We start from the raw sequence: 22,514 nt of genomic DNA, 5'->3' as shown, positions 1-22,514 counted from the left end.
ACTTTATCTTTGATAAAGGAGGCAAGAATATACAATGGAGAAAAGACAGCCTCTTCAATAACTGGGGCTCAGAAAACTGGCCAGCTACATGTAAAAGAATGAAATTAGAACACTCCCTAACACCATACACAAAAATAAACTCAAAATGGATTAAAAACCTAAATGTAAGGCCAGATGCTATAAAACTCTTAGTGGAAAACAGAAGCAGAACACTCTATGACATAAATCACAGCAAGATCCTTTTTGAACCCCCTCCTAGAGAAATGGAAATAAAAATAAACAAATGGGACCTAATGAAACTTAAAAGCTTTTGCATAGCAAAGGACACCATAAAAAAGACGAAAAGACAACCCTCAGAATGGGAGAAAATATTTGCAAACAGAGCAACTGACAAAGGATTAATCTCCAAAATATACAAGCAGCTCATGCAGCTCAACATCAAAAAAACAACTCAATCCAAAAATGGACAGAAGACCTAAAAAGACATTTCTCCAAAGAAGACATGCACATTGCCAACAAACACATGAAAAGATGCTCAACATCACTAATCATTAGAGAAATGCAAATCAAAACTACAATGAGGTATCACCTCACACTGGGCAGAATGGCCATCATCAAAAAATCTAGAAACAATAAATGCTGGAGAGGGTGTGGAGAAAAGGGAACCCTCTTGCACTGTTGGTGGGAATGTAAATTGATACACTATGGAGAACACTATGGAGATTTCTTAAAAACTAAAAATAGAATTACCATATGATCTAGCAATCCCACTACTGGGCATATACCCTGAGAAAACCATAATTCAAAAAGAGTCATGTACCCTTCATTCCAGCACTATTTACAATAGCCAGGATATGGAAGCAACCTAAGTGTCCATCAACAGATGAATGGATAAAGAAGATGTGGTACATATATACAATGGAATATTACTCAGCCATAAAAAGAAACGAAACTGAGTTCTCTGTAGTGAGGTGGATGGACCTAGAGTCTGTCACACAGAATGAAGCAAGTCAGAAAGAGAAAAACAAGTATCATATGCTAACACATATATATGGAATCTAAAAAGAAAAAATTGGTTCTGATGAACCTAGGGGCAGGACAGGAATAAAGACACAGCTGTAGAAAATGGACCTGAGGACACGGGGAGGGGGAAGGGTAAGCTGGGACGAAGTGAGAGAATAGCACTGACATATATACACTACCAAATGTAAAATAGATACCTAGTGGGAAACAGCTGTATCGCACAGGGAGATCAGCTCAGTGCTTTACGACCACCTAAAGGGGAGGGACAAGGAGGGTGGGAGGGAGATGCAAGAGGGAGTGGATATGGGGATATACGTATGCACATAGCTGATTCATTTTGTTATACAGCAGAAACTAACACAACACTGTAAAGCAATTATACTCCAATAAAAATGTTAAAAAAAAACATAGAAAACACAATGAAATAGCACCTCACACTTGTCAAAATGGCTATCATCAAAAAGACCACAGATGGGGCTTCCCTGGTGGTACAGTGGTTAAGAATCTGCCTGCCAATGCAGGCGACACGTGTTCGAGCCCTGGTCCAGGAACATCCCACATGCCACAGAGCAACTAAGCCCGAGTGCCACAACTACTGAGCCACAACTACTGAGCCTGCGCTCTAGAGCCCACGAGCCACAACTACTGAAGCCCGTGCCACAACTACTGAAGCCCATGCGCCTAGAGCCCATGCTCTGCAACAAGACAAGCCACTGCAGTGAGAAGCCCACGCACAACGAAGAGTAGCCCCCACTCGCTGTAACTAGAGAGAGCCCACGCGTAGCAAAGAAGACCCAATGCAGCCAAAAATAATAAATAAAATAAATTTAAAAAAGAAAAAAAGACCACATATAGCAAATGTTGACAAGGATGTGGAGGAAAGGGAACCTCTGTACACTGTTGGTGAGAATATAAATTTGTGCAGCCTCTGAGGAAACAGTATTGAGGTTCCTCAAAAAACTAAAAATATATCATATGAGCCAGCAATTCCACTCCTGGGTACATATCCAAAGAAAACACTAATTCATAAAGATGCATGCAAACCACTGTTCACAACAGCATTATTATTATTTACAATAGCCAAGATATGGGAGTAACCTAAGTGTCCACAAATGATTGGATAAAGAAGAACTGAGATACATACATGCACATACACACACACATACACACACAAGTGCACGCGCACACGCACACACACACACACACACACACACACACTGCAATACTACTTAGCCATGAAAAAAGAATGAAATTTTGCCATTTGCAACAATATGGAAGGATCTGGAGGGTATTATGCTTAGTGAAATGAGTCAGAGAAAGACAAATACTGCATTTTATCACTTACATGTGGAATCTAAAAAAACAGACTAGTGAATATAACAAAAAAGAAAGAGACTCACAGTTAGAGAGAACAAACTAGTGGTTACCAGTGGGTAGAGGGAAGGGGGGAGGGCAAGATAAGGGTATGGGATTCAGGGGGTCCCAACTATTATGTACAAAATAAATAAGCTACAAGGATATACCATACAGCACAGGGAACATAGTCAATATTTTATAATAATTTTAAACGGAGTATAATCTATAAAAATTTTCAATCACTTCATTGTACATCTGAAACTAATATGATACTGTAAATCAACTATACCTCAATAAAAAAATAAACTTAATTTCAAAAAAGAAATCAGAATGGCTTTAGATTTTTTCAACAGTAAATCTAAAAGCAAAAAGAAAATGGAGCAAAACTGCAGTGGCATTTTCTGGAGAGTTCAACAAAAATATTCTGAAATTAATCTGGAAAATAAATGTGAAAAATAGTTATAGGAAAGAAAAAGGAAGATAGTGGATATAAGAGCAAGGTAGAAGGACTTGCCTTACCAATACTAAAATATATTACTAACCATAATAATTTTTTAGAAGTGTAGTACCTACACAGCATTTAACATATCAAATCAAAAATTAAAATATGAAAAAAAGGGATGAAGCAATATTAAAATCAAGTTTGGACTTGCTCAAAAGGTACAAATAAGGTAAAAAAGATATAAGGATGGTGTAAGAGGTGGTTGTTTACTCACCTACAGAATGAAAAAGTGGGAAAATTCAGAAATAAGGTGTATTCAAATACAGCAGTACGATGAGAACACCCAAAGAGTTAAATTTAAATAAGGAAATAGTCTCACTGTGAAAGAATATGTGAACACGAATAAAGATTATACCGAAGGAAAAAAAAAAAACAATGGAACCATGATTTTTAAATTCCAAGGGAAAACTATCTCCAATCTCAAATTTTATGCCCAATCAAACTAAGGTAAAATAAAGAGATTTCAAACACGTAAGAGCTCAGAAACAAGAGAGTAAACCAGGAAGAAGTCGTCATGGGATCGAACTACAGGATACCTGTGGTGAGAGGGAAAGGGAGTCGACGCCACAGTGAAGGGGAATCCCAGACAGTAACTATCAGCTACGTTGCAGAGCAACCAGTCCAGGGTCACTGAACACTCTCCCTAGTCAATATCAATCAAATTGCCAATTGACTTTCTGTCTTATTTTCACTAAATTATTCAAAGTTTCACATGAAGGAGTAAGGGGGGGGGTACAGAATAAAAATTCTGAAAACAGAATTCCTTGACAAATAATAAAACCTAATAAAACTGCAATAATTAAAACAGTATCACACTGGTTTTAACCAGTGGTTCAAAATGAAATACTCAGAAATAAATCCAAGTATTTTAGCATTTGATAGTGATTTAAATCTAAAGAAAAATGTTTTTCAATAAATTGTGTAACGGTACCAAAACAATCATTATGATCCTAACATCACACCGAATTCCAGAAGGTTTAAAACATTGGAAATTAAAACAAGTAGACCTCTCTAAGTAGAAAAACAAAGACAGTAACCATAAAGAAAGAAAGAGTGAATTTAAAGACATCTATTTTTATGTAATAAACATTCTTGAACACTTACTACAGGCCAGGAATAAACTACGTCTGGGTGTACCATGTGAGAGAAAGAGAGATGGTCCCCACTATCAAGGAGAGAGAGTCTAGGAGAGACAAAATAAATAATTACAAATTCAGTCAAAGGGCTTCCCTGGTGGCGCAGTGGTTGAGAGTCCGCCTGCCGATGCAGGGGACACGGGTTCGTGCCCCGGTCCGGGAAGATCCCACATGCCGCGGAGCGTCTGGGCCCGTGAGCCATGGCCGCTGAGCCTGCGCGTCCGGAGCCTGTGCTCTGCAACGGCAGAGGCCACAACAGTGAGAAGCCCGTGTACCGCAAAAATAAAAAAAATTAAAAAAAAAAAAAAAAAAAAAAAAAATTCAGTCAAAAAGGTTTGAGTCTTCCTTAACCTCTCTCTTTCTCTCACACTCCACCACCCAGTTGGGAAATTGAACGCTACTTTGAGAACATATCCAGAGGCCGACCCCTTCACACCACCTTTACTGCTGCCACCCCCTCATTTCTCCACTGGATTATTACAAGAGCTTCCTGGCTGGTCTCCCCACTTCTACCCCATCCCACCAAGCCTATTCTCCACGCAGTAAGTAACAAGAGGGATCCTTTCACAACTCAAGTCACATTGTGTCACTCCTTGGCTACAAGCCCTATGTTTCACTCACACTAAAACCAAAACTCTTGACAACAGACTTACAAAGCTCTATATCCTCAGCTCTTCCTTCCATCTACTCCATCCTTCCACTGCCCTCACCTCACTTGCTCTGCTCTAGCCACCCTGGCTTCCCTGCTGCTCCTTGAAGAGCCAGACATATTTCTGGCTTAGGCCTTTACCTCAGCTGTCCCTCTAACAAGAATTCCCTTAGCCCAATTATTTACCTGGCTAACTCCTTCACCTGTTCCAAGTGTTGGTTCAAATGAGCTTGACATGTTACTGAAATGACAGCTCTCTCCCCTCTCCATCCCACCCCTAGTACTCCTGATCTCTCCTACCCTGTGTTCTATCTTTTCTCTCCTCCATACCTCTTATCACTTCTAGTACCCTATACAATTTACTTATCATGCTTATTATTTACTATTTATCTCACCTGACTACAATGCAAACTCCATGAGGAGAGGGATCTTTGTTTTGTTAACTGCTAAGTTCCAAAACTCTGGTACAAACTGGAGCGCTATACATGTATGTTGATGGGATGAATGAATTTATCAGATAAGCCAAGATTCATAAGCTTGGTAACACCCAGTAGCTATACACAGCTGGTGAGAAAATAAACTAAGTAAATTTTCTAGAGGGTAATCGGTCAATACATATTTAAACATCTTATTATAGTAAATATTTCAAGTCTTTAAAATGTTCGACCTTTTCATTAAGTAATTCCACTTCTAGGTACACAACCTAAAAAAATCAGATGCACACAGATTTATGTATAAGACAGGATTTCACGTAACGATTACAAATTATACACATCTATATTTACTACAGTAAATATTTACTAGAGTAATACACTTAAAGAACTCAGGGTAGGTATGTATTAAACCAAGTCTTCGTAACCAGAAACTTACATACATTCCTCCTCAGTCTAAGTGCAGCAGGTCTCTATTCAGATGCCTATCCTGGTAGGACTCACAGAAAGAGCACATCAATTCAGCATTCTCAATCTATTCTACAATTTAAAACCCAAACAGAACAATGGCTTATCTGTATTTATTACCAGCTATTACTGAACTTCTCAGAAAATTGTTTGTTAAACGTAGATGCCACCATCCACTCACATGATGTCCAGCACAGAATCATTCCGAATGACCTTATGGGAGACATCAGCTAGCAGGAAAAGACCTCCATCTGTCCTCCGGATGCTAGCTGCATAGCCCGGCCAGATCTGCAATCTGAAGACATACGTGGCCTTTACGCTGGGGTTCTAAAAGAACCACAGATATTTCCATGCCTCCATTTGAGGCAATACTTTGAGCAGATACTGCCCCTCCCCAATAACATTGAGAAAGCAACAGGAAACAAATTAAGTCAGCATCATTGTGAACTTACTGAAAACCTAAATTATGGAAAATAATTAACTCATAAAACTGTACTCACTATCATAAAATACTAATACGGTGATTGCAATGAAAAATTTATTTCCAGAACATTCACAAGTGAGGAAGAAGAAAACACCACCAACCTGTATTGCTGTAGTACCATAGCACTTGTAGGGTCAAAGAAGTTTCTCCCCACCAGCTTCATATCTAAAAGTTTCATTACCCTGAAATAAAGAGCAAGAATGGGTTTTCTAGTAGAAAAATTAAAAATAATTAAGTTCAATTGCTCTTAGCTACATTTTCCTTTGAAAGCCTAAAAGAGCAGAAATGTTGATGCTCTTTGCACAATATAGCTTTTATGCTGAGAACACTCTTGCCAAAAGAAAAATAAAAATTACCAAAGTATTTATCTTGCAGTATATGCAACTGACTGCAGCTTTTTCTGCTAACTGGGTAACCAAAAATCAAGTTGGCTTCCCAAGCTCGATTTACATTACTTTTCCCCATTAACTAAAAAGAGCACAAGAAAGTCCATTTCTGGGCTTCCCTGGTGGCGCGGTGGTTGAGAGTCCGCCTGCCGATGCAGGGGACATGGGTTCGTGCCCTGGTCCAGGAAGATCCCACATGCCACGGAGCGGCTGGGCCCGTAAGCCATGGCCACTGAGCCTGTGCTCCGCAACGGGAGAGGTCGCAACAGTGACAGGCCCACGTACCGCCAAAAAAAAAAAAAAAGTCCATTTCTAAATTTGTGACTATCAGTCAGGCTTAGGAAGTTATGTTTGTTCCTGGCAGTTGAACTGACTAAGTAGAAATCAGGTCTGTTTCATTTTAAAAAAGGTGGTTTGGGAATAACAGTTTTATGAAAATTTGGGAGTCTTCAGAAAAGTTAAAAAATTATGAGCTGTCTGTATCCAAAAATTCAAAGGACTGGGAAAAATTCTAGCAAAAATTTTTACATGCTACCTCTTCAAGTAGCCCCATCACTGACACCATTAAATATGTACCATAAACATTTGCTTTTAAAGTTCCTGAATGAATGGAAGGAAACCAGCCCCCTCTGTCCAGCTACTTCAAACCTACTTTCATATACCCAAATCTGGACAATCACTTGAGATAACTTTTAATAAGTTAGCCTTAATGTCATCCATTTATTTATTAAATGTTTCCAAACTCATCTATATACGCACTGTATTTTAATACCACCCAAGCTTCCTGAAGAGCTCTGTTACAAATACAAGACTGAGGTTAAAGAAAATAAGACTTCAGCAGTTTCTCACCGACGGAAAACAACATTGTAGAACGGAACACACAAGTCAGAAAAGGGCTCCAGGATCTTTGTCAACTGAATCTTAATGATGATCTCGGCACTGTCAGTTTTCCTTTGACTTTTTAACTCAAGAACCTAACAAATAAACATATGCAAGTAAAGAGAAATTACAACACTACCAAGCGCTAATCTAATCCAACTGTGTTCTAGAACACTATAATATCTTAAACATGTTTTATTCTTTACTGTTACTTTGCTGTCCACACTAGACAACATCACAGCATGACAAGTAGGACTTATGAAAGGATTTAGTAAGAGAAACCCAGTGGAGAACTAGCAATAGAGGCTTTCGAATTAGCAATCTTGAATATTCTTTGTCACTAAGGTCAAAGGCTTCCAACCACTCCTCTTAAGAGAGAAGGGACTAGAAAGAACTCAGATGTAAAAGTTTCTCAGTTTGCAATTTCTTTGTATGGAGAAGTCTGCCCTTCCTCTCAGAATAGGAAAGTACAACTCAAATGTTCAGGGACACTATGATTTCCCCACCACCCGTGCTTCGCCCCCAAGTGCACTTCCTATTTGGTCTCACTTGTTTTAGCTTAACAGGCAGATAGAGAATGGATCCATCGAAAGCAGTGATGTTTCCGGTGACAGCTTGATGGTCCTTCAACATGCCAAACCTCATGCTTTTGCACTCCACATTGGGGCTAGAAAATAATAAAGAGGATTTTATTTCAGTTTGACTTTACAGCTGTGTGGTAGGTCTGTTAGAAATGCAGTCACTTATGACTACTGCTCCATCTAGTGGTCATATTAAAATATTGAAATACATCTGACTGAAAAAAGAACTCTGACCCAAGGATACTGGGTCACAGAAAATAAAAATAATCCATAAATCCACCACCCAAACACAACTGCCTTATCATGTCAGTGTACATTCTTCGAGAGTTTAGACCAGAGGGTCAGAAAACTTTTATGGAAAGATTTTACAGGTCATATGGTCTCTGTTACAACTATTCAACTCTGCTAACATAGCACAAAAGCCTCGTAGACAATATGTAAACCAATAAGTATGGCTATGTTCCAGCAAAACTTTATTACAAAAACAGGCAGTGGGCCAGATTTGCCCAGCAGGCCTGCCACAGCTTGCTAATCCCTGCTCTAGCATCTACAGAAATATACACTTTTAAAAATATATTTTTAAAAAATATAGGATTTTACTCTAACCATTTTTCACTCACAGCAATTTCAACTTTTTTTTTTTTTTTTTTTTTTTTTTTTTTTGCGGTACGCGGGCCTCTCACCGTTGTGGCCTCTCCCGTTGCGGAGCACAGGCTCAGCGGCCATGGCTTACGGGCCCAGCCGCTCCGCAGCATGTGGGATCTTCCCGGACCGGGGCACAAACCCGTGTCCCCTGCATCAGCAGGCAGACTGTCAACCACTGCGCCACCAGGGAAGCCCTCAACTTTTTATCAATTCACTGTCACAAATCTTACAGCTTTGAAAAAGTCCAGTAGCTACTTTGTACAATGACTGTCCCAACAGATCACAGTAACACACAACCTATTCTACAACTTCGAAGTTTAAACAAATCCAAGGCTAAAAGGGGTCAAGCATGTTCAAGTACATGAAGAAAGATAACATCAACAAAAAAAATCAAGCGGTAATCCAATACAGTCATCGCCAAAACTAAGCACTCATATGCTACCATCACATTCCAAAATGCTTCTTCTAAAAAATTCACACATACATGGCATTATGCCCAAGACACTATATTTAAATTTGTCTTTTTAGAGCCCCATGATGTCAAGGAAGCTACAGGATGACCAGTCACGGTAATACATCCTCTCGGTATTCTCTCATCCTCTTCACATTGTGGCTTCAAAGGTCTGCATCTACAATCTCGAAATTTATAGAATCCATGTCTTCTCCATAGCCTGGTCAATGCAGAGACCCGTGAGGAGTCTCACACTCCTTTCTGTTTCATTATCAGTTGTCAACCCATTTCCAGAGCAAGTACTCTTCCCTCTCATTAACACCCATCTCCATCCCTTACATTCCAGAACAGGCCCATTCCCACCACCTTCCCCTCTTGCTAGTTCAATTTCACCCGGTTTCCTGACTCCTTCTCTTCACTTGTCACATGTGTTCACGTCCAGTTTCTTACCTCACCGAAACCTTTAAAGCAATTATCATTCCATTTCTCATTCCTCTTACATACTTTTAAAATAAGTGGCCAATCCACTGGCTATTTCTCATGGCCCAGGCTCTCCTTTGTTCTTTTAGTCTCATTTTTTCCCCATAACACTAATAAAGCTACTAGAAAATCACCAAGGGTGCCTCTTGAAAGCAAATTCAACAACTTTTTTCCCTGTGGCCAAAGTCAACCACCTCTCCCTCATTCAAATGGGTCCTTCTTTCTGGCTTTATAACCCTGTCTTCAGGGTATTGTTCCCCTAACTGTTCCTTTCTTCTCTCTTTCATTCCACTTCTTCTTCTTGTACCAATTAATAGCTGTGCTTCAAAAATTCAGTCTTCCATCTTCCTTTTTCTCCATAAATATTCCAGAACACTCATTTATTTTCACAATTCCAGCTAATAACCTTCAGTTAATGGCTCTCCTGAGATTTTAAAAAAGAACACAGACTAATATAAATTCTTAACTTTTAAATAAGTTGATAAATCCTAAAGTTACTGATATAAAATTAAAGTTATTTTCTCTGGTTTTTTCACCCTCAAGTTTAACCCTAGACTATCACTGGTGAGCCATCAAATGCTGGTATAGCACTCATGCAGGGAGGATCCAGGTATTGTGGGGTGTGTTTTTGATACCACTGTGGGGGGGGGGGGGTCTCTTTAAGAAGAGGAATACAAAACTACAGATACAAGGTAAGTTAAAAAGGTTATGAAGGGGTCTATGCAAGTAAAAGGCCCTGAACTTAAGTTTCATTAACTTTACAGAAAATCCACCTCTAACCTCATGCATAAAATTGCACCTATTAAGTTAAAATCTGGATTGGTAATATAGCTAAACACACACACAAAAAATGTTAACTTTAAACTTATTGCAAGGATCTGAATACATGAATTACTGTAGGGGGAGCTGCATCAGGAGTTATACACAAAAACAATTCAGTTATTCCTGTGGAACTATTTCATTACTGTTCTCTAAGAAGTAAACAATACAGAGGGGAAAAACGCTGTGAATACCTGAAAGTCACATGATATTGATAAACTGCTTCATTACGACACTGTATTTTGATAAGGTTCAATCCCAAAGATTGAGGTGTTCCTTTTGATCCTTGCTTCACAAAAGGCTCTCTAGAAAATAAAAATAAAAACCAAAAGCACCCACATATGCCAAAAACAAACAAATAATCCATGCCACAAAAATGCAAAGAAAGAAAAGGAAAGGAAAGATAGATTGGGGGAAGTAGTATTTCACACTTTGCTTACAGGTACACAGACCAAGAATCAAGACATACAAAAGAAGCTTTGAAAGCCAGAAGGTAAATTCTTAGCAATCTCTAATTAGAGAAGCAAGGTCACCCTATTTGTCCTAGTAATATCACTAGAATAACTAGGCCAGCTAACTAAGAACATAAGAATTAGTTCTATAGAGAAAAATGAACTGCTGCAATGTATTTCCTAGATAATTTCCTTATCTTCAACATGACAAAGAATTATCTATGTCTGAATTTGGAAGGAAATGAAAAGCCATGAGTAGACTCTAGATAAATACATACTATCATCACTAACCCCATTTCACCTCATCAGGAATTGCCCCACCTCTCTGTCATTCTCCCCACTGGCAAAAAACAAAACAACCCTGCAGTACCTACCACCCAAGGAGGACTTCAGACACAACAGAACAGAGTTTGCAATACTATGCGAAGGCCTCCTCCACATCATCACCAAGCAGGGATGGCAGCACTCCTGACTTACTTCTCCTTGTGTTCTGCAGTCCCAAGTGGTGGGCGATCCAGAGAATGCAGTGGGGCCGGGGGCAGAGGTGGCGGAGATGACAGCTGGGCAGGATCCTGAGAATTCAGGCTGAGAGCACCGGGAGCCTTGTATACTCCTCTGCCTATACCACCAGCTGCTCTTCCCATCGGTAATAAAAAGGCATCCAAATTCCCTCTTCCAAGCGTTCTGAAATGTTGAAAAGAGGCAAATCAGAACTTTCTCAATCATGCTTCTATCTGTGCCCTATCTAAATGAGTCCCCCAAATCTATATTCTCTTCCTGGAGGAGTCAGCAAAAGAGACCCAAGCATTGGGATTCTCTCCAAATCCAATATGCTAACATGACTTATTCATCAATTGTTATTAATATTGACTCTCAGGGCCAACTTCCACAGCAGAAATTGAGATGGAAGTTTGACCCACCTGGGTTAAAGAACCACTACCACCAGGCTGAATTCTTAAGTGGGCAAACAGGGTGGTGAACTGTGCAGTGGAGTACTGCTTTTACCCTCGTCCAAAGACTGACTGCATCAGTAGCTGCTGACTACTCTTGGAAAATACCCATTCTTACCATGAAGCCATGCATTGTTTCTTTGTGAGACAATACAACCCACTTTAGAGTTTCTCTCTGGACTTACAGATATTTCATCTGAATTTGATGGCTACCCAAGAAGGCAACTTTACCCACCTACTCCAACCAACGGAGGCCTCTGCCATCTTGCTATCTCCAGATGCCAACACTGAAGGATCCAGAAAAGTGGGATGGGGTTCTTTTTTGTCCTTGCGTGCCATACTGGTAGACAAGCCTCGACCTAAAATGCCTCTACCTAAACGGAAGAGTCAAACCCCAGCTGTAACCGTGAGCTGAACATTTTATAAAGTACAGTAATTTTTCTGAAGATAAACTGTGTGAATTTAAGAACAAAGCAATCATATATAACACCACGTTTTCTCAAGTTAGTCTTCCACATACCTAAAGGAGGCATTTCCTGTTCCACAGGGGTCCGGGACACTGTTTCAAGGCCCAGTCCTCGGAACATTGAGACCAAACCCCTAGATTCCTACAGAAAGTCAAAGAATAAAGTTATTCTAAGATGTAGTTTAAAACCTCAGAAACACTGTTGGTTTTCTTCAAGTCTTGGTAAATAATAAAAATCATCCACTTCAAATTCTATAAATGTTACAAGAATAAAAATACCTTACAAAAATTGTTTAAATCCTTATGGTCTTAAAAAAAAACACTTCTGTCGGACTTCCCTGGTGGCACAGTGGTTAAGAATCCACCTGCCAATGCAGGGGACACGGGTTCGATCCCTGGTCCGGGAAGATCCCACATACCGTAGAGCAACTAAGCCCGTGCGCCACAACTACTGAGCCTGTGCTCCAGAGCCCACGAGCCACAACTACTGAAGCCCACACATCTAGAGCCTGTGATCCGCAACAAAAGAAGCCACCGCAATGAGAAGCCCACGCACCACAACAAAGAGCAGCCCTCGCTCGCCGCAAATAGAGAAAGCCCATGCACAGCAACGAAGACCCAACGCAGCCAAAAATAAATAAATTTATGTAAAACAAAAAACAAAACACTTATGTCATATTAGGTTTTCAAGCATAAACAGTTACAGTTCATGATTTGATATACAGTATAACAAACGCAACAGAATTATTTTTCTAGTTCATTTCCTGTACACCTAAGGTAAGAGAGAACAAGTGTACTGGCTAATAAATTTTCCCAAAAAATGGATCATTTAAGGGTATCAGAATTTTGGGTTTTTTTTAAATAACCTCAACAAAACTTGCTACTGTTTTCCTGTAGCAGTCTTGGAAGTTTACTTCTGTTACACCAATTAGAGTTGCCACATACAGACTCAAGCAATCCATTTGAGTAAAAATACAGGATTACTGTCAATTATGTTTCTTCTTACAGAACGTTACATCTGACATTGTCAACCTACTTAAAATTGTCATAACTGCACTATTAGATTCTTCCTGTATTTGCTAACTCTTTATTCTTTGAGATTAATTATAGACAAATACCATTCTTAAAATTACTATATAATTAGGAGATTAAGAATGCATGTCCATGCAAGTATACACACAGCACTAACAATAGCTGAAGATCCTCTTTTTCTTTAAGATTCAGGCAAAGAGCCTTCTGAAAGAAACCATTCTTAACAATTATGACCTTAGAGGCAAGAGTGGCTGCTAATACCATAGAGTCAAACCCAGAGTGGAAATCTAAACACTCACAAAAAAAGAAAAGACTGTACCTTTAAACCTATCATTTATGTATGCATATATTTATATTTATAGAAGCTAGAGAACTAAGGCATTTACCCGGGTCCATCTAACATTCATTACGAGGCCCTTTTTCTAGACTTTCAACTCAAGAATTTGAAATATATTCCAAGAGGCAACCACCTTGTTCAAGGGAAAAAAAAACAAACCCTTGCTTTCATATAGGGCTTCCCAGTTTCCTAAGTACCTTGAAATCCCTTATTTGCCCTGATGATAAGCTGTGTGCTGCTACTATGTATGCAGACACGGTCTTACCTTTTGCACTGGCCCACTCTGTGGGCCTGGCTCCTCTCGCTTTTCAAATACATGGCCTCTGCCTGCAGGTCCTGCCCTGCCCAGAGCTGGGTCCAAAGGTTTTGGAGCCTGTTGCCAAGAGCCCGGCATCCGAACAGACTGAGATGGGTGCACAGGAGACGGGCCCCTGAAGGGTGGTCGGACAGGATCCATTGCAAGGCTGCAGAGGACACAGGTGTCTGTTCTGGTTAATTATCTGCCATCATTTTATAATTTAAATGATTCCCAATTGTTTTCCTTCTCCTTCAAGACAGACCCACAAAGCATTAAGAAAAAAAAAAAAACAGCTACTTTGGATCAGACCAGTGATACAACCAGCCTCCTATGTTATGTTCACTTCAAAAGCTTCTGTTTAGCACAGAATATTCTAAACACTCTCCATCAGCAATCTCTTAAAGGCCAAGCCCTCCTGGAATTTACTTATATTTTCTACCCAAACGGCCTCTTAGAGAACTCAGTCCTGTAAGTTAACTACCAGTTGTAGAGGGAAACACTCTTTATGTATGGGCCTGATTTTGCTTTATAAGTAAGTTTATAGTTAACATAGCCATATCATAAAATTTTTTGTCCATAAATATTTATGGGTTTTGCTTCGTTTTGGGTCACTCTTTCTTCTACCAGAGTCCTAATATTTTTCCAGTCTATTTTCACATTAAACTTTTCCATCTCCTCCTTGGTTCCTTAGCTGCTTCTCTGAATCTTTATCCAATTCCTTTCTATAAAACTCTTCTTTCAAACTCTACCAGAACTGAGGTCTCCAGGGTACAGACCCTTTCTGGTTTGAGCCTATGATTCCTGCTGAGTCTGACAGGTGACACTTAACACTTCCCCCCACCCCGCAAGGTAACCAGGGATGATGCTCTTCTCGCCCCTCAAGTCTCAGACTCACTAAGCTTCTTCAAAATCACTTTATAATCTGTAGACTTCAGGACTCCTTCTTTCAGGGGCTCCCTTCATTGTCTGGACTCACCCCTGCTCCCTGAAGAATCTTTTGTAACCAACAAGTAAGCCTCTTCTTAACTTCTGCAAACGTGTCGTAAGTATTAGCTACAGAGAAATCAGGCCATGCATATAAAGACAAGACTGGGGGCTTCCCTGGTGGTGCAGTGGTTGAGAGTCTGCCTGCCGATGCAGGGGACACAAGTTCGTGCCCCGGTCCGGGAAGATCCCACATGCCGCGGAGCGGCTGGGCCCGTGTGCTCCGCAGCGGGAGAGGCCACAACAGTGAGAGGCCCGCGTACCGCAAAAAAAAAAAAAAAAAAAAAAGACAAGACTGACATACAATTCCTAAGTCAACTATAGGTGAAGGCGGTTCAGGATCTGGCAAAAAATTTTTAAATAAATTATTATCTTTTACACTAAAATGGGAGGATATGCCTCCCTTACTCAAAGGCTACTACAGTTCTCCCCTTTAATTGTTTAAACTCCTTTTCAGTTAGCTTGGCCTCTTCACTCACAACTTCTCACCACCACTGGAAGAAACCAGAACATTCAGTAGCCTAACTGGTACACACTGAGAGGCACTATAACACCTACCAATTACTGGATTTCTGAAATCCTCTTCTTTCTCCACCCCTCCCTCACCTCCACCATCACTTCTACAGATTCAGGCCCTCCCTTAATGTGGATTTTCTCATTTGATTAGTTAGCAGGTGGCTGGCTGACTATAAGGTACAAGCGGGGAGAGTCCAAGGACAGGCAGGTCCCAGGACCGGTGAGGCCTACGTTCCCCACCCCTCCAAGTGCGAGCTCTGGGCTGGGGCATATGACTGGGCCTAACCAGAAAAGAGGTTCCTGAAGGCAAATACTACATCCCTTCCACCCTGGAGAAAGCATCATTCCCCAAACCAAAACTCCCCTGGGGGTCCTGCCCACCCCTTGTGTGCGAGTAACACTCACGCCCGCCCAGACCCCTCTCCCCATCAGAGTCCCCTCCCTCCCCAGGCACCACCTTCCCACCTCTCCCAGGTCCTGCGTTCGTCCTAGCCCCCCCCCACCCCCCAGCCTCAAATAACAACTCCCCGCCCCCGCCCCCGGCCCAGGCTCCACCCAGGGGCCCACAGGCCCTCGCGGCTCCCCAGGGATACGGGGTGAGAGAACAGGGGAGGGTCCGAGTGGGCCGGAGGGGCCCCCGTTCACCAGCAAGAGCTTGAGCGAAAGCGCACCTGGCCTGTAGCAGAGCGACCTTGGCCCCCCCGGCCTTCCACACCTGCGTCCCCTCCTCTCACCAGCGTTCGAGCACTCGCGTACCTCAGCGAGTCCTCAAGCTAACCCCGGGTTCAACGCTCGCGCAGCGCCACGGTCCCACATGCTCCAGACCCCAAGTTCCCGTCTTCTCGCGGTGCCTCCGAGGCTGAACCCATTGGCCAAACGAAGTGCCACTCACAAGAACCAGCGGTCTCATTGGCTCTTCTGCAAAGAGTGCCTCCCTCTCCCGTTCCAGCAGCTTCTTTCACTATAGCACTAGGTTCGTCCGAAAGGGGTGCTCTAAGTGGGGGTCCAGAAGTTAGGAGTGAACCTAAGCGTTAAAATGTGTTACGTTTTTAAGATCCTGACTCCCATGCCGTTGGCAACTCCTGTAAACAGAGTTAGCTTACACGCTCATGAAGAGATTGACTTGCCCCATCCTTCCCAGTTAGAGGATATAAGGATGTGGGTGATGAATAGGAAAGAGCTTGAGTTGACATTCAAACACCTAATTATGTGACCTCTAAGCCTCACTGTACTTATATATAAAACTGGAAGAAAATCATCCATTCATAGGATTGTATGGAAATGTATATACGTTAATGAGATGATGCGTGTAAAATACCTGGCACAAGGAGAAGATTGCCTGCAATAAATTTTGCCTATCATTATTATTTATTAATACCTGAATCTGTGAGCCAAGAAGAGCTTTCTTCAAACTATGTAAAAGCATTGGTGGTTAACTCTGCAGCAACAGTATAATTTCCAAATAAATAAAGATTTCTCTCCCTCTCCAATCATTTTGGCAAATGACTGCACCCCTCTCCAACCCCAAGTTTTCTGAGGTGGTTGGGGTCCAGCTTCCAGAGACCTTGGCTGATGTTGTAAAGACATGTAAATACTCTATATGGAATAGGGCTAGACATGGCTTTTCCAAGCCTCAGATATCTCATACCTCGTTTTAATCCATACATTCAAGGACTCTCCTCTCCTTCCCAAAACAGAATAGCTTGAAAATTTTTGGAGCAGGAGAATTTCCAAAGCGGGAATCTAATTGGTGGGATACCCCTTCCCTCTTTGTAGATGTTATTTGTTTAACACTATATGTGAGTTCTTCTACCTCACAGCCTTCCTACTTTACAATGTTACAATGTTATGTTATAATAACATGTATACTGAATTCTCTTGTTCATGCCAACATTTAGTAGCAAGTGCACTCAAAAATAATTATACATGAGGCTTCCCTGGTGGTGCAGTGGTTGAGAGTCCGCCTGCCGATGCAGGGGACACAGGTTCGTGCCCCGGTCCGGGAAGATCCCACATGCCATGGAGCGGCTGGGCCCGTGAGCCATGGCCGCTGAGCCTGCGCATCCAGAGCCTGTGCTCCGCAATGGGAGAGACCACAACAGTGAGAGGCCCGCGTAGCAAAAAAAAAAAAAGAGTAGACAGGATATAGAAATACCCTGTACAATATTTCTAGCCAACCCACACATAATGAATACTAGTTATTTCACCAAAGGAAAATCCACAGTCTCAGTGTTGACTGGAAATAAAGATAGTTGAAGCTCTCTAAAGAGTGGACATCTGCTTAGAAGCTTTCAAAAGCTAATCAACCTCTCCTGGAGTTTACATTCCCCAACACTTCAGTTGTTAATTAACCATACCTAGGATATTGATTTAAAAGAGCACACACATATTGTACTGTTTAAAGTATTTAAAATTAAATTACAGATGATATAAGATGATATTTTCATAACACCAAATTCTGTCCACTTGGCCTTGCCAGGCTCTAAAATTCAGGGTGAGGATGGCCCTGTCACTGTATACAATCTGGATTTTCCCAGGCAGTCATGACATCAAAGAGTCTGGCCCTTTGTCCCCAGTAAGTGTTTCCATTCTGACCATAAATCCTGATTTGTTGTTGTTATTGTTGTTGAGAAAATAAAGTCACCAGAGCCACAGCAAGACAAATGGCAGAAAATGACATTACCTGTTTGGCCTAGAAACTACAGGGAAGATTTAATTGAAATTGGACGTACATCTATAATACCTCTGGGTTCCAGGCAGAGGTAAACACAGATCCTCCCAGGAGAAATACACCCTCCACCTGGCCCTCAAAGTTCCCACACAGGAACTCGCAAGAAAAAATAAATCACAAAACACATTAGGGTCAATAAAATGGGTGAACTGCTATGATTGTTTGTTGGGTTGTTTTGTTTAAATTAATTTTAAAAACACACATTAGGCTCAATATGAAGACAAACAATGCAATTTTTTAAATGGGCAACAGATATGAACTGATCTTTCACCAAAGAAGATGTACCAATGGGTAAAAATCACATGAAAATGTGCTCAACACCGTTAGTCATTCAGGAAATGCAAACAAACAGACAAAATCACAGTAAGATATTTCACAGCCACTAGAATGGCTATAATACATAGGACAGATAATAATTGTGATGGTTACTTTTATGTATCAGTTTGGCCAACAGGTACCCAGATATTTGGTCAGACATTATTCTGTGTGTTTCTTGGAGGGTGTTTTGGATGAAATTAACATTTGAATTGGGAGATGGGGTAAAACAGACTGCCCTGTCTAATGTGGATGGCCTCATCCAATCAATTGAAGGCCTAACTAGGACAAGAAGGCTTACCCGCGCTGGATTAAGAGAGAATTTTTCTCACCTGACTGCCATTGAACTGAAACATCAGCTTTTTCCTGCCTTCTGACTCAAACTAAAGCATTGGCTCTTCTGGGTCTTAAGTCTGCAAGCCTTCAGATTGGAACACCACCATTGGCTCTCCCAGTTTTCAGGCCTTTGGATTTGGACTAGAACTACACCATTGGCTCTCCTGCAACTCCACTGAAGATCTTGGGATTCGTCAACCTCCATAATCACATATTATAATTCCTTAGTAGAAAGTGTATGTATATATAAATATAAATATAAATAAATATATATATATATATACATATAAGCTCCTAATGGTCCTGTTTCACTGGAGAACCCTGACTAATACAGACTGTGGTACCATGAAGTAGGGTGCTGTTGTAAAAAATACATAAAAATATGGAAGTGGTTTTGGAGCTGGGTGATGGGTATAATTGGAAGACTTTTGAGGTACATGCTAGAAAAAGCCTAGATTTCCTTGAAGGGACTGTTGGTAGAAATATGGATGTTAAAGGTGCTTCTGGTGAGGTCTCAGACAGAAATGAGGAACATGTTATTGGAAACTGGAAGAAAGGTGATCCTTGTTATAAACTGGGAAAGAACTGGCTGAATTGTAGTCTTGTGCTTTGTGGAAGGTAGAACTCCCAAGCAATGAACTTGGATATGTAGCTGAGGAGATATCTAAGCAAACTGTTGAGGCGTGACCTGGCCTCTCCTTCCTGCTTACAGTAAAACTGTAAGAGGAGAAAGATAAATTGAAAGAAAGATTAAGCAAAAAAGAATCAGAGTTTGAAGATTTGGGAAGTTCTCAGCCTATCTGTAGTGCAAAAAAAAGTGAGAAAGCTTGTTCTGGAGAGAACACCCAAGGGTGCGGCTAGACAATCACTCTACTAGGAGATTATCCATGGTTAACTCTGGAGCTGATCAGCCATCTCAGCAGAAGCTAGAAGCAAAAACAGGATTATGTTGAACATCAGCAGAAACACTGCCAGTTTGGACCAAAGGGAAGAGAGACTGGATGAAATAAAGGAAGGCTTTCTAAAGGATGGCTTTTGGACTTCTGGAATTCTACAGGACAGGACAATAGAGCGATTCAACATGCTTAATCCTTTAAGAAAAAGGAAGAATAACCCCAAAGGTGATTCAACCATCGCCAGTGCTGCCACTGTCACCACAAGCCTATGTGACAAAGCTATTTCCTCTTCATAGCTTCACATCTGGAGAGGAATATTGCTTCAGGATGAATCATACCTCAAGTCTCACCAATATCTGATTTAGATGATGTCTAGATGAGATTTTGGGCTTGGAATTAATGCTGGAGTAGGTTAAAACTTTTGGAGCTATTGAGATGGGGTGAATGTATTTTGAATGTGAGAAGGACGTGAATTTGGCGGGACCAGAGGGCAGGATGTTACGAACTGAATTTTGTCCCCCCAAGAGTCATATGTTGAAACCTAACCCCCAGCGTCACTGTATTTGGAGCAGGGCCTCTGGGGAGGTAATTAAGGTTAAATGAAGTAATAAGGGTAGGGCCCAACTCATAGCACTGGTGTCCTTAGAATAAGAGACACCAGAGATCTCTCTTTTCTTTCCCTGTGAGCAAAGAGGAAAGGCCACGTGAAAACACAATACAACAAGAAGGTGGCTGTCTACAAGTCAGGAAGAGAGCCCTCACCAGAAACCAAGTTTGCCAGCGCCTTGGTCATGGACTTCTAGCCTCCAGAACTGTGAGAAAATAAATGTCTGTCATTTAAGCCACCTTGTCTGCAGTATTTTGTAATGGCAGCCCTAGATGACTAATGCAATAATAAAGTCAGCAAGGATGTTGTGCTGTAAGTGCCTGACATTAAGCTTTTTTTTCATTGTAATTCAAGTGCCTGGTATTAAGCTTCTCATTGCCAAGACACCCGTTTCAAAGACGTCCATCTCAAATAAATATGCTGCCATCTAAATAACTAGATAAGGAACCAGGACACCTCCACCCAAGAAGTTCCCCTTTTAGAAAGCCCTGGGTGACACTGACCTCTTGAGTGCTCCTGCTTTTTCCTCCCCGTGCCCTAATTCCTGCTCTTGGGATTCATTCATTCATTCATTTATTTTGGGTGGCGGGGCCTGCAGGTTTTATTTCTTGACTGGTCCACGGGATGGTAGGCAGTTGCACTACAGCCCACCTCTCAGGCCACCTCACTGGGCCCCTGGCTCTTGGCTGTGTCTGCCTTCTTCTGCTCCTGCTGTTGTTGGAGCAGCAGGGGCTCTGACTCAAACTCCTTCATGCGCTTCCCGTAGTCCATGTACTTGCAGTAGTCCCAGTTGTGCTGTCGTGCTTGCAGGCCAGGAAGTCGGGGAATGTGACAGCTTACACCTGAGAAGCCCGATGAGGTAGTGAGCACAGTAGTCATACTGATGCAGCACTGGCTGCGCCTTGCTCCACCTGCAGCTGAGGGGCTACCATCCCATGCTCCTTGCGCCTGAGGAAGCCATAGTAGGGTGGGAAGGTGGGCATCTGGAGGGGGTCAGGCTCCCCCAATGCATCACACAGCTAGCGCCTGGCCAGGTGCCCCACCTCCATGTCTGCTGTTGCTGCAGGTTCCTGTGGGAGTCCATGCTCCTAGGTTTTAAATTCACCAATGAAGAGTGAACCTGCAAAACCCTAGCCACCCCACTCTCAACCTTAATAAAGGCCGAACTGCAGGTTCTCACTTTCTATCTGCCTCTGTGTCTGTCTCTGTGTCTGTCTCTGTATCTGTCTCTGTCTTTGTCTCTGTGTCTTTCTCTCTCTGTCTCTCTGTCTCTGTCTCTCTTCTGTCTCTGTCTGTCTGTCTTTCTCTCTCTCTCTCTCTCTCTATATATATATATGTATATATTTCCCCATGACCTTGCTGTGTGGCCCTCAGGCGTGCCATGTACCCTCCAGCACTTGATTTTTCAAAGTTCCCTGATGGTTGCTGTTGTGGTGCATCCTGCAGTCGTCATAAGAACCCAACGGCCAGTGCAGCCACAGCAGTGGCTCAGGTCATATAAGCAGATAGGTTAGGGGATGCACCACTTTGGAAAACATTGGCAGTTTCTCAAAAAGTTCAACAAAAAATTTCCTTAGGAACCAAGAGTTCCACTTCTTGGTAACTACCTAAGAGGAACGAAAACATATGCTCCCACAAAACTTGCAAGCGTACATTCATAGCATCAATTTTTATGAGAGCCCAGACCTGAAAACCAATTAAATGCTCATCAACTGGTGAATGGATAAGCAAAATGTAGTGTGTTCATACAATGGACAGATTCAGCATTAAAAAGGAACACAGTACTATGCTATGCCATGGAGGAACCTCAAAACACATTATGTTAAAAGACAAAGCCAGACACAAGAAACCATATATTGTACGATTCCACTTATATGGGAAGTCTAGAAACGACAAATGTATAGAGACAGAATGTAGTCAAGTGGTTGTCTGGGGCTGGAAGTGAGAATGAGGGTGAACTGTTAATGGGCCTGGGGGATTTTATTAGGGTGATAACAGTGTTCTAAAACTGATTTGTGGTGATGTCTGTACCACTCATTAAATTTACCAAAAATTATTGAATATTCTAATAGGGTAAGTTTTATGATATGTAAAATAGATCTTAATAAAACCTCCTTTAAAAACATAAGCAAACAAGCAGAAACTACAGTGAACAGAACCAGATCCACAAAGATTTCAAAAAAAAGAATCACTGGACCCAGAATATAAATAAATCTGGAATACGTTTTTTTTTTTTTTTTTTAATTTATTTATTATTTATTTTTGGCTGTGTTGGGTCTTTGTTGCTACACATGGGCTTTCTCC

General features: G+C 41.4%; 1 protein-coding gene and 1 pseudogene across 2 annotated transcripts in view; both read right to left on the bottom strand.

Annotated features, from left to right (window-relative positions):
- Positions 1–13,984, bottom strand: part of PIWIL2 (piwi like RNA-mediated gene silencing 2) — an 89,450-nt gene extending 75,466 nt beyond the window's left edge. For both annotated transcript variants that reach the window (XM_032635400.1, XM_032635401.1), the window contains exons 1-9: positions 13,793–13,984; positions 12,213–12,300; positions 11,928–12,066; positions 11,220–11,426; positions 10,485–10,595; positions 7,864–7,981; positions 7,285–7,409; positions 6,151–6,231; positions 5,747–5,860 (exon numbers count right to left, since the gene is read on the bottom strand). In XM_032635400.1, the coding sequence (XP_032491291.1) occupies positions 5,747–5,860; positions 6,151–6,231; positions 7,285–7,409; positions 7,864–7,981; positions 10,485–10,595; positions 11,220–11,426; positions 11,928–12,066; positions 12,213–12,300; positions 13,793–13,984 (1,175 nt within the window). The remainder of the gene's footprint in view (positions 1–5,746; positions 5,861–6,150; positions 6,232–7,284; positions 7,410–7,863; positions 7,982–10,484; positions 10,596–11,219; positions 11,427–11,927; positions 12,067–12,212; positions 12,301–13,792) is intronic.
- Positions 13,985–19,588: 5,604 nt separating this feature from the next.
- LOC116755046 lies at positions 19,589–21,259 on the bottom strand (annotated as a pseudogene).
- Positions 21,260–22,514: the final 1,255 nt, after the last annotated feature.

Source organism: Phocoena sinus, chromosome 6 (genome assembly GCF_008692025.1).
Source record: "Phocoena sinus isolate mPhoSin1 chromosome 6, mPhoSin1.pri, whole genome shotgun sequence".
Taxonomy (NCBI): Eukaryota; Metazoa; Chordata; class Mammalia; order Artiodactyla; family Phocoenidae; genus Phocoena; species Phocoena sinus.
This window is presented reverse-complemented; position numbering and strand designations above follow the sequence as displayed.